This window comes from Trachemys scripta, chromosome 18 (genome assembly GCF_013100865.1).
Source record: "Trachemys scripta elegans isolate TJP31775 chromosome 18, CAS_Tse_1.0, whole genome shotgun sequence".
NCBI classification, from domain to species: domain Eukaryota; kingdom Metazoa; phylum Chordata; order Testudines; family Emydidae; genus Trachemys; species Trachemys scripta.
In genome coordinates this window covers 12,511,703-12,524,852 of record NC_048315.1, presented here as the reverse complement: position 1 = coordinate 12,524,852, position 13,150 = coordinate 12,511,703, and the positions used below count along the sequence as shown (strand labels likewise).

General features: G+C 42.5%; 1 protein-coding gene across 1 annotated transcript in view; it reads left to right on the top strand.

Moving 5' to 3' along the window:
- The first annotated feature begins 456 nt into the window (after nt 1-456).
- The window catches only part of TMEM248 (transmembrane protein 248), a 22,737-nt gene continuing 10,043 nt past the window's right edge, over nt 457-13,150 (top strand). The window contains exons 1-2 of the mRNA XM_034752557.1: nt 457-743; nt 12,679-12,855. Coding sequence (XP_034608448.1) covers nt 12,697-12,855 — 159 coding nt within the window. The 5' untranslated portion in view covers nt 457-743; nt 12,679-12,696. The remainder of the gene's footprint in view (nt 744-12,678; nt 12,856-13,150) is intronic.

Here is a 13,150-nt window from a genome sequence, read left to right as displayed (position 1 = left end):
GGGCTCTCAGTAAGGGACACAGATCCCTGCACGAGAAATGACTGGTCCTTGTGAACTTCTGTTACTGCCTCTCCAGGTGGCTTGGGCCAGCCCAGACTGAGGGAGTCTATCCCCCTGCAGCCCCCCTAGTTGCCAAAGGGCATTCGGGGGCCAGTTTTGACCAAGTTTCCCCATTTGCCTCCATGAGGGAGCCTATGGGTATAGGGGTCTCTTCCCTTTCTTCCCCACTAGCCCCTGGGGAGCCTGATGCGCCTCCCTGGCTCAGCCCCTTCCCCACTAGCCACTGGGGGAGTTTTAGGGGCCAGCCTGGCTAAGCCCCCCCCCGCCACTGGGGGAGCCCCTCCCCCTGCCTATCCACTCCCACTCCTGGGGCTGCCCTAGCCCTGAAAGCCCCGCCCCTCCCAGACAGGGGGAAGGAGGCCGGCTGGCCGGCCTCAGGCGGGGCGAGGGGAAGCAGCAGGGCGGGGGCTGGGCTCCGCGTTGCTGGTGGCCGTCAGGGAATCTTGTCCCCCCTGGGCCGCCGTCCGCGGCCGGCTGGGGGTGAGAGGTGACGTGACGGCTGCGTCCCCGGAAGCAGCGGGACGGGAGGGAGGCCGGCGTCGGAGCAGCCGCCTGCCCACAGCCCCCCGCAGGGCCGGAGAATGGTGCAGAGCCGGCCGCCCCGCCGCCTGTGAGCCCGGCCGCCGCCTCCGGGCCCCGCCCCGCCTCGCCCCGCCCGGGGGCTTCTTTAGCCTGCGCCGCCGGTAAGAGACACGGAGGCGGGCGCGGGCGGTGAGCTGGGCCCGAGGCCTGGGCCGGGCCGCGGGGGCCGGGGGCCGGGGGCCGGGGGCCGGGCGGGGCGGAACAGGCCGCCGAGAGCCGGGCGCGCTGCCGCCGGGCCCCGCTCGCTCCTCGCCCGCCCCGGCGCGCGGCTGGGAACGGAGGCGCCTTCCTGGCCCTAAAGTTCCCTGTGAATTGTGCGCCCCCGCCCCGAGAGAGGAGCGCGGGCGGCGTTGGGGGGTTCACCGCTCGGGGCTTCGTTTGTGGCTCGCTTGGACCCGGCCGCTGCCCATCGAGGGGGCCCGTTTGTTGTCAGCCCGTGGTTTGGGCAGGGGGCAGCAGCTGTTCACCCCCTTCGCGGTTCCTCGGGGGAGAGCGTGGCCCGTCTCCAGCTGGGGTCCTCCGGGGCCAGCCTGACCTGACCGCTGCGGGTGGTTGTATAACGGCAGCGTTCAGCGGGCCCGGTGCAAACCGGGGACAGGCGGAATCACTGGAAAATGTTTGGTAATCATGATCCTCCGCTGATCCACAAGCACGGGCCACATGAGCTGACTAGGTCTCCTCTGCCTGTTCGTCTCCACGTAAATGTATTTGTCCCGCTTAACCTACACAAATGAGATTAATGATCAGGACTTGATTTACCTGGTCTTTTGAGGTTGCCCTTAAATCACAAAAATAAACGTTAGGTTGAGCTTAGCTTGATTTCCATAGTTTGAACTACTCCTGCGAATTTGTAATAGACTAGTTAAAAGAATAACTTGAATGGCAACAAAAAGTGGTTCGGAATCTGAGTGATTTCCTAATTAGTTTACTTTGTTTACTACACATACATTATTTATACTGTTTTGCTTTTAATTCGTACAAGTGCAGATGTTGCTGTATGCCAGAATTTTCTTACATTATTTTTTGTATCTGAAACAGGGCTGCTAGATACATAGATTTGAATTTGAGCCATGTCTTATAATCATAGATATGGATACCCTGGGAAACATTCCTGAGTCTAGCGGGAAGGACTGAATTACAAAACAACTCTTTCTCCACTCCTCCCCTCTTTTAATTTGTTTCTAAAGGCTTGCCTACATAAAGAAATTTACTGGTATAATTATATTACTGGAATTATACTAGTAACACCATAGCTGTATAATTGTGCCAGTAAATTTCCCTATGTAAGTAAGTCCTAAGTCCAGATATGAATCTAAGTAGGGTTGCTTTTCAGGTTGTTGTCAAACTTTTGAAAAGGTAGTTGGCTGAAGGTTCAGAATTGAACATGTACAATTTAGAGCTGCCTTTCATAATTAAACCTTAACCTGTTTTTTTTTTTTTTTTTAAACGTATTAAATTCTGGGGATTGTGAAATGGACACTGAATCTTTTACCGCTAGGTTGAATTTGAGTCAGGTTGATATAGTAAATTAATATCGTCACCATCTCTCAGCTTTTCACTGGCCTATGTGAAATGAACAAATGGCTTCAATCCAATTTCTAGTGGGCATGTGGCCACATATCAGTTGGCACCTTTTGTTGGCAGATAAGGTATACAGAAGATGGTCTCTTCAGGTACATTCCGAGAGGGTGGCACTGCAGAGTTCTGTTCTTTACAGGCTTTCAGTAAGACTTGGAGCATTGGTCCCATTGCTGGGGAAATATAATCCTCATTTTCCATTTTAAATGTTTTTTAATCAACTATGTAAAATGGAAACTGTTTCTGCAGTTAAAAAAAAATTAGAGATGTACATGCATCTGAAGATAACAACCAGGTGTCTTTGTTATCTGGCTAAGCCAGATGCATCCAGCAACAGACGGGATACTGAAAAATACCCTTGCCACTGAACGGTTACTGTACTATGGTAGTGCAGCTCTATTTTTAGTGATTCACTGAGTGTTCTGGCAGTTTTGGACCCCTTTTCAATATGAACAGCTTACCATTTTTTATTTTATTTATTTATTTACTTGTTAAAAGGAGTTGTCTTTTATTTTCATTAAATATTTACATCTCTGGGCAAATAAAACAGAATTTGGGGGGTCTATTGGGTAAAATAGCACTTATTGGGACCTCTTGATAGCACAGTTCTGCTGCTCCGCACCCCAGCTCTCCTTGGAAAAGCAAGTGTGTCCTGCAAGTTCTGTTTAGGGGAACAGCCAGACTAGGGCATTAAACGGGACTGAGAGTCAGAATTCCTGGGTTTTGTTCCTTATGCCAACTTTTTTTGTAGCCTTGACTATATCATTCTTTGCCACAGATTACCCGTCTGTAAAATGGAGGCAGTATTTGCCTACTTAGTTTAGGAGTTGAAGTTTAACAAAGTTAAGTTGTAGTTTGCTTTGAGACCTTTGGTGAAACAGGATATAGACATGAAAGGTGTTATGTTCTCTATTTTGACTTTTCTCCAAGTCACTTTTCACAGTAGTCATTTTTTGTATTCTTTTGCTGCTCCTTGTCCTCTGTTTCCTTCACTACTGTCCACTGGGTTGTGTTTTTTTTTTATAATTCTGCACACTTTAATTTCTGCCTTCATTGTAGATCCATGCTACATCCAGTAAAGCTGCCATTTCCTCAACTTGCCAGTCATTTTCTGCTTGTGATTCAAGTTGTGTATCTGGCTGAGTGTCTCAGTCTCATTACAGTTCTTATTTAAAAACTACAGTAAAAGCCTTCTAAATTTTTTGGTACTTAAATTGGTAAATTTTATACAACATGCCTTAATGTGTATCCTTAATGAAATAAACAATTGTCATTTCAACTCTTTAAACTGATTATTATACAAACTTTTGGTTACTGAACTGTTTGAGCTTTTTCATTGTTCCCAGGAAAGCTTTCCCATAGACTAAAAGCATTTGGGATTTCCATGGTTCCAAGCATACGATCCACTAAATTTATTATTCTTAGTGAAATTTGCATAGCTCTTATAAAAATGAATCAATTCTATATTCCTTTGCTTCTCATTCCCAACCTAATGAATAATCAGATAAAACATTTGTCTTCAAAGCACTATAACATTGTCCAGTTCCGATCTTTGCTTGTGCCAGAACTCGTTTCTTCCTTAAGATTAACTGTATTTAAGAAGCAACTTTTATCTCATGTCATAAAACATTAAAAATGCCCAAACCAGAAGTCAAATGCACGGAACTTACTGTCCTGTACACAAGTTTGCTTAGCAAACCAGTTTGTCTTTTTCATCAGCAGGATTGCAGAAAGTAACATAGGTTTAAACTATGTCAACACAGGTTTTTCAAGTGAAGGTTGGTTTTTGTTTTTATTTTACAGCAGTGTGTATCTTAAACCATGTTTATTTACTCTTAAGCAAATTCAGAGCTTGGTGTCCACTGATTCACTTGAAGCTTTCCTCGGGCACTTTAATTTCCCTTGTCTGGTAACTTTTCTCTCTTTTCCTAAATCTTTAGGTGCACTGATTTTTGAAGTAGTGAGAACTTGCTTGCACCTGTCTCAGATTTTGCAAATTTTTCCTGAACTTCAGTCTATAAATTAAGAATCTTTGTGCAATTTGATGCCCTAATCACTGCACTGCTCAGATTATTGCATTAAATCAAGCATAAGATGTCAGACCACTGTATGCAGTAGTTTGTGGAGTGAGGTGTATCTGGAATTGCCATGCATGTGTGTCTGGTTTAGTGGCATACTATCAATCATTTCTCCTTTGTTGTCTTTAAGTGTGCAGCATTTTTTTCTCCTCTTGCCAACCCCCTGGCGCTCCTATGTTCATTAGTAATCCACTTCTTTGATAAATCCATTATCTGGATCACTTGTAGAAAGAATCTTCATTTCAATGGGTGATATTGTGGCACTAATTCTGCATTGTATAGAGATCTTCATTACAGCTGTAATCGCTGTAAATCAGAAGGCCATTTTTCTGTCATTAGAAATGACGTCAATGCTTTTTGCCTTCAGGATCATGGCAAATATATTATTAATAATCAAAATGATGAGTAAATGTATCAGAAAACCGCCTCCAACCACTAAATAGTTTTGTCATTAGCTGAAGTCCCCTAATCTGCTTGAAAGCTTTTTCCTTGAACACTAACCTTTAAGAAGTGTGACGTAGTAATGCCTACACCTCCAATTTGACTAAACTTTGACATATTTTTTTTTACTATTTTTGAAAACACGTTTCTGCTGCTTTCTTTACAGTTTACCATCGATGTAACCAACCTTCTAGTCTGGTTTTATTTTAGTAGAAAAAATACATTTGAAATAGATGCTGCACAGCAGGTTTGGCCACAGATTTGATCTAGAATGAACATAGCCTGCAAAGGTGTTTTTTGTGTTTTAAACCAACACCTTGTGTGCTTCTATGGTGAATGCCTAAAGGCAAAGGTAAGAGGGGCACGTAAGTGATCATAAACCTACCTCCTTGTTTCTTTGCAAGTTTTGAAGTCCTCCTCCCCCCTCCCCCCAATACCCTATGGTAAGCCTGCTTTTTGTCATACTCTACAAATATAGGCTCAGTTTCTGCAACTGGATCTGTTTGCGTGGACACCCTCCCCCCACTTCCACATAGACATCCATCAAAATCTGCATTGGTGGGTCTGATATTATGATTGGTCCCATAGTCATTTTTAACAAAACCGTGTGCAGATCAGCTACCAAGTGTGACTTGCCATGGACCAGTGTGAAATCTAGCCATAAATTACTAACTGTGGGATCACATTTTGGAAATGCATGTTTCTCAGAAGTACTACCAGTTTCCATTAATATCATAAAGACACTCAATGATTCATCAGAATAAGGAAACATGGGAAGAGCCTAGAAAGGGCTGAGATGAACTGTGCAGCTGGAGATATGAAAACGTCTCTTCTGAATGCTGAGATGCACTTTAAGCTGCTAATAATACAAAATGTCCATTTATATTTGGCTGTTGTGATGTAAAGATCTTAGCTGGTGTTGTAATTAGGTTTTTAAACCCATAGTCTTGCTCAACAAGTCTTGATTCCTGATCTTGTTCTTTACTTTGTGAAAAAGATAGATGTCATTTAGTGTTTTTCTTTCTTTCCTTTTGTATTTTTTTTTTTAATCCAGGACACAGAAGAGTGGGAGGGTCACTTGAACATTAGAAAGGGCTGGGCACTGGAAAATTTACAGTCAACTTCAGAGCTTTGAAGTAAGGATCTTGGGACACCTCTACCGGGCAGCTTGCTGTCTGTTACTGATATACATTTTTAAGCCATTCAGTTTCACCCAACTGGGAGTTGATGTGATTCCAACAGGATGAATAAAAACATCTGCAAACTCTTAAATTGTTAGTTTTCCTCCCATTAAAATCAGTGGTGAAAGAGAAAATAAGAAAACTACGCAAATTAATAGGTAAAAACTTTTCGCTCAGTTTCACATTTTCTTAATGTAGCAAGAAGTAGTTCTGAAATTCCCATAGGAAGAGGGAATGTTGATAATTTATAACCTGCTTTCATAGCCGCAATAAATCAATTTCAAAAGTAGAAATACTAATTCAGTAATAAAACAAAACAAAACAGAGTTCTGGGTAAGTTTGGGGACTCTTGTGTTTTTTCTTTTAGATTGTGTTTTGTGAGTTTTGCTCTTTGTGTCAGTTTGGAGACTGACCTATTGCAACTTTGGGGGGGGGGGGGTTGTTCAGCATTCCAGTGCCTTTAGGTTCATAACTATTAAAATGAATTATTGTCTTGATATTAATCAGTGTCCAGAGTAGCATTGTAGAAGCCAGCAACAGGAGATGTGTTGTTGTTGAGCCTTTGGGATTTTATCTTTAGTATTTTAAGCATTGGCATGTCGAGCTTTGCCTTGATGAAAAGAGAATTAAACTTAATATTTGAGAATATATTTTGTACCTGCGAATGTTTCCTGTTCTTGAATGAGAAGGGTCAGTTTTGAGATCAACACTCTTCTTTTGTGTCTGTGTTATTTATGGATGGTTTGTTAGGAGAATCACAGTTCAGTTGGTTTTGGGGTTTTTTGTTTTTTTGTTTTTGCTTTTTTGTGTGGATGCTTTAATTCCAAGTGGTTAACCCTGATGTGACCTGTTTTCTAATTGCCATTGTATCGTTAGTAATGGGACATCTTTTAAATCTTCATTGATGGTAAAAGAAAAAGAGACAAAATACTTTTAAATACAGTGGGATTTTCAGTTTTAGAAGAGAGATGAAATCTTAGAGACATTGTGAAGGTAGGCCAAAACTGATGTCCACCCTCATGACGTACTCATAAGCAAACTAGGGAATTGTGGGCTAGATGAAATTATTATAACATGAGTGAAAACCTGGTTGAAAGACTGTACTCAGAGTAGTTATCAATGGTTCACTGTCAAAATGGGTAACTTATCTAGTGGGATCACACAAGGGTCTGTCCTGGGTCTGGTAGCATTCAATATTTTCATTAATGTCTTGGAGAATGGAGTGGAGAGTATGCTTATAAAATTTGTGGATGACCCCAAGCTGGGAGGGGTTGCTAACACTTTTTGGAGGACAGGATTAGAAGTCAAAATGACTGTGACAAATTGAAGAACTGGTGTGAAAGCCACAATATGACATTTAATAAAGACAAGGACAAAGTACTACGTTTGGGAAGGAAAAATCAAATACAAAATGGGAAATAACTGACAAGGCGGTAGCACTGCTGGAAAGGATCTGGGGGTCATAGTGGTTCACAAATGGAGTATGAGCCAACAGTGTGATGAAGTTATGAAAAAAGCAAATATCATTCTGAGGTGTATTAACAGGATTGTCATATGAGACATGGGAGGTACTTCTTGTTATATGTGGCACTGGTAAAGTCTCAGCTGCAGTACTGTATTCAGTTCTGGGCACTACATCTTAAAGATACGGACAAACTGGAGAGAGTCCAGAGGAGCGCAACAAGAATAATAAAAGGTTTAGAAAATCTGAACTGTGAGCAATGGTTTAAAGAAACTGGATATGTTTAGACTTGAGAAAAGACTGGGGGAGGGAGAGAGAGAACGGGACACCTGATAAGTCTTCAATATGTTAAAGTTTGTTATAAAGAGGATGGTGATCTGTTTTTCTCCAGGTCTGCAGAAGGTAGGACAAGAAGTAATGGGCTTAATCTGCAGCAAGGGAGATTTAGGTTAGATATTAGGAGAAATTTTCTAACTATAGTACAAGCTGTTTTATCCGGCATGTCACGAGATAGAAAGCTCTATAAACTGACATTTCTGTTCTTCATTTAAATTCTGGTTTATAGTCCGGTTGGCGTGGGGCTGGCAGGGGGTCGGGAGCATGGGCTCTGGGAGGGAATTTAGTTGCAGGAACGGGATTGGGGCACGGGAGGGGGTGCAGAGTGCTGGATCCAGGGGCAACTCACCTTGGGTGATTCCCCGCAAGTGGTGACCTGTCCCGGCCGCTCCTAGGCAGCGGCGTGGCAGGCAGCTCTGCACGCTGCCCCCGCCCTACCCTGAGTGCTGCCTCCACAGCTACCATTGGCTGGGAACCGTGGCCAATGGGAGCTGAAGGGGCGGCACAGCAGGCAGAGGCATCACGCAGAGCCGCCTGCTGCACCTCTGCCTAGGAGCAGCCGGGACAAGTCGTCCCTTGCCGAGAGCTGCTCGAGGTGAGCGCCCCCCAGATCCGGCATCCTCTCCCATGCTCCAACCCGCTGCCCCAAGTCTCCTCCCGCATCCAAACTCCCTGCCAGAGCCTGCACCCCTTCCCGCGACCCAGGCGCTCACACCCTCCTGCACCCCAAACTCCATCCCTCTTAGTTAAGTGGCATTTTTCACTTACCAGCAGCCCCCATTTCCCCAACATGCCAGATAAAACAGCTTTTACTGTAAAGGATAGTTAAGTACTGGAATAGGTTACTGAGGGAGGTTGTGGAATCCCTATTATTGGAGGTTTCTAAGAACAGGTTGGACAAATATCTGCCAAGGATGGTCTAGGTAATCTTAGTCCTGCCTCAGATTTAAAGATTCTCCTTATTTATAAGCTGCTCTTGATTTAACTCCTTGACGTAGTTGCAAGGTACACTTCTTTATCCATTTTCATATGGTAATTAACAGGCATTGAAAATTATGCTAATTGGAGATTGCTATATTCTATCCTGTACCAGTGCTGGCAAAAGCATTGCTAGATGAGGGAGAAAGAGTCTGTTTCATTGTCTTTTGCAAGTCTACCTTCCAGTCTAGTCACTAATACTGTATTTGCTTGGGATTCTGAGATCTGAGCTTTAACTGTGCATTTCTATGATTTAACGTGTTTGGATTTTTTTAAATTATCAACTTAACCCTAAATTTCCTGGGTGTATAATGCCTGCCTGGTTTTGGGTTGACTACAACTTACCTGTAACACATTTTTTGGTCCTTAAGGTTGAGAGTGCATGTTAGTAACTTAACTCAATTTTAATATAGTTTTTTGTCTTGAATGTATGTAGATATTGACAAAAGCAAATTGATTCAGAGTCAGGGCCAAAGTTCTGGACTGAAAATTTGTACTCATCCAGTTGTGCTTGAAATAGTATGTAGATTGCAAAACAGAATGCATCTCCTGTGTATAGGTATCACTAGTCCTGCAAGGTTTAGGCACTGTGGAGAGAAGTGCATTCACCTGCCATTGGAGCCTCTCTTTAAACTTTATTAGTAAAAAAAAGAAACCTGATGCTGTCACTTTGCACATCTCTGGCACAGTTCCTGTGAGGCTCACAAAGTGCTTTGAATTAAGCCTCATCAGTGCTGTGAGGTAGTTCTGTTCCTCAGTTTAATCATTTGTAAAATGCATATAATGAAGTTAGGGACTTTCTCCCAGGGTCACACAGCAAGCCAGTGGCAGATGCAGAACAGAACTAGAATTGGTAGCAAAACAGGTTCTAATGCGCTTTTTCTAAAGAGATGTAAATATGACTCAGGAGTTCTGATGCCCGGTCCCTGCCTGAACCAGTAGGTAGGTAATACCCACTCACAAAATGTCTCATGGTGATGGCAATGCATATAAACCATAATATACTCGAGTTTGTAGAATAAATATTTAGACACTCTGGAAAAAAATTAATTGTGCTTACATGCTGTGCGCCATAGTTTCAGTCAGCAGTATGGAATCATTCCTAAGTCAGTACAGATTTCTATATGAAGGAATCTTGATACACTGAGCATGTGCCATTGCTGGTTTTCCCCCTCACCTCTAATATTAACCACCCACAGGTTTTGTTGTAAGGGGCCTGTTATCCTTTGGCAATAGCATCCTGTAACACTTCCTGACTGTTTTCAAAGTTATAGGAGGATGTTTGGCAACAAGTCCTCAGAAAAGCTGGTGTTCTTTTAACAACAAAAAATATTTGGGCTGATTTTCTTAGTGAGTTTTAGCACATCCGGTATGGTGGCTGAGTGAAACCAGAATTCTCATGAAATTGCTGACGGTCCCTTAAATTTACAGTAATTTGCAATACTGTATTTGCTCCTGGGTGATATTCAGCTTTGATTAAATGCTGTAATAAACCTTGCCTCTTGCTGGGGTTTATTTTAAAAGGAAATTCCGAAGGGAACATTGAATACAACTCTGCTCTTGGTTTGTGTTTTGGTCTGTTTCCATCTCAACATGTCTCCAATGTTTCTAGACTGACAATTTGTGATGAACCCTAGTTTAAAAAAAAAAAATTTCCAGAAATGTGCTGAAATGGAATCCTGTCCTGCCAGTGATAAGATAGGAGACAGAACTTTAGAATTGGGTCAGACCCAATTAATTTTCTTACCTGAGGCAATTCACCCCTCCCCGTTGCACTTGCCTTTTCTTGACACCTTAATTAGCTTTTCTATCAGTAGCGCTCCGTGTCTTTGAGAAGTGTGGGCTCTGGTAGGATATGCTTTCTCTTCTTTCTACCTCTTCTTTCCTTTTTTCTCCCACTTCCTTCTCTCTAGCTCTTTCCTATATCCTTCCCTCCCACCCTGCCCACACACAGGATTTTTACCATTAGATGTTTGTAGTGCTGCTAGTGATCATTGCTGGCACAATGGGGCTGGTTACCTTAGTCTTTGGGAAGTGGATAGAAATCAGTGAGTGGAGCAAGATTGTGCACCCAGGATATGATCCTGGAATAGAGAGAGAGAGATTGTATGTTAAAGTCTGTGCCCTGTTTGGAGGACTGCAATAGTCTCCTCACTGAACCTTTCTGTCTCCATTGAAGCAAAGTGATTTTTCTTCCTAGACGAGACTGATGATGAAAAGTGTACGCCAGTAACATACTAGGAATACCGAAGCGAAAAGCAGCAGTTATTGTATGGATCATACGTACCATGTGCTTCTAACAAGAGATGACAAGGCACACAAACCTGCAGGGAGCAGAATCCCTGATTTAATGAAAATTCCCAAGAGATCGATCTTGTTTTAGTCCTTGATTGCTGAGTCTTAACCATTAAGAGCTATGGTCTTGAGCTGCTTGGTTTGCATCTTTCAGTTGTTCAAAATTTGCATGGGCAGCATAGGTTTCTAGACAAAAGTCCTTTCCTTCTGTGTACTCTAAGGATTAAGATATTTTAGAGTGGCTACAGGTAAAGCAAATAAAGGAAACGGGATTGCTTGTGGTGTTCTCTGCTTGCACAATTTCTGAATTAGAGCCTCATAGCTGCACTTCAACACTTGACTGCATTGTTTTCTTTGTGGGTGGGGATGAGTAAATTCCAATAGTTTTGTTCCCTTCACTTGCATACTGGAAAGACGGGAAAACTCAAAAGAAATGGAGAATCAATAGGATTAAATGGAAATTTTGCTTCAACTCAGTAGACCAAGCGTAGTCAATAGGCAGACCATGACCGCGGGCCAAACCTGGACTGCCATACGCTTTTGAACAGACCCTGAAATCTTTTTATTTATGTATCGTCATTGTTGTATTTTTATTATTTTCTCTGGAGTCTGGCCTATCTCAGTGTAACTACATTGCACAGAGGTCTGAAAAATCCACACTCCTGAGTGATGTAGTTATACCGACTAAACCACCATCACCACCTCCCCATGTAGACAACGTTATGTGGACAGGAGACGCTCTCCTGTCAGTGGAGGAGTGTCTTCACTTTAGTGCTACAGCAGTGCAGCTGCATTGGTGCAATTGTGCTGATGCAGCGTTTTAAGTGTAGACCTGCCCTAACTCTGTGCATTCACAGTCCCATCTGCTTAATTTTCTGACTCAAGTAAGTTTGTACTTCTGTTCATGCTGGAGAACCAGCGGGGAGATGAGTCTTCTGGCTCACTCAGTAAATGGAGTTTCTGATAACAGGATTTTAGTTGACGTGTCAGCCGGACATGTTCCAGCCTGAGTCTCAGATCCCAGTTTGCACATCCGATGGCTAGAAAAAACATCCGTTTATTGATAAACGGATCAGATTTGGTGTAGATGTGATCAAGATCCAAATGCGAAACTTCATGAGGCTTTTCTCTAACCAAATCACTTTTCAGAGTGGAGTAGTACTTTGCAGCTACCCATAGAATCATTCTCACTTATAAAGTTCCATCATCTATTTCACGCTTGGTCCAGCTGGGTCTTAAAATGGCCATTAAAGGCTTTTGCCTTAAGTTTGGAAGTATAATGACTCAACTGGAAATGTGCAGACCTTATCTGTGGGCTTCATTGAAACTACATGTCCATTATAACCTTATTAATTCAAATAGTGTTCTTATAGAATCCAAATACAGCTGTGTATGCTATGCTGGGTGACTAGTAAAGGAAATAAAATAAAGAACTATATGCACCACTGATTCTCATTGGCTGTCAATAATAGGAAGTTTGATTCTGTTACAAGCTATGGCATCTTTCTTTTAATTCCGTTCTTTCTGGAAATTGTAGCGGTTGAGAGAACAAAATCTGGCACCTTTTGAGAAATTTTTTTTTAGACTTGTTCAATCGGCAACCATGGTTTTTCTTTGATTTAAATTCTCTTGGAAAAAATCATGTTCTTCCTATGTATCACTCTGTTCTAATGCTCTCCACTTTCAGGTGGATCTAATCAGAATAATGTTCAACATAAACCCTTTGGAGAACCTGAAGCTTTACATCAGCAGTCGCCCTCCTCTTGTGGTCTTTATGATCAGTGTAAGCGCGATGGCAATAGCTTTTCTGACACTGGGTTATTTCTTTAAAATCAAGGAGATCAAGTCACCAGAAATGACAGAGGTATGGTATAATAAGATATGTACATTCACATCCTGCAGTAACACACTTCCTGGCTTTTGTGATGGGACATGCTTATTTAACAGGCATTAGTTTTAACAGTTTGTATGTTTTCTCCTGTGCTAGTGCACAGGACCTGATTGTTTTCATTTGCATTACTGTACTTTAATCTCTAACCTAGAAGAGGTCATTTACCTTGTAAGGAATAATCTTGATACAAACACAACAAAGAGTCTTTAAGGTGCCACCAGACTAACAGATTTATTTGGGCATAAGCTTTCGTGAGTAAAAACCTCAC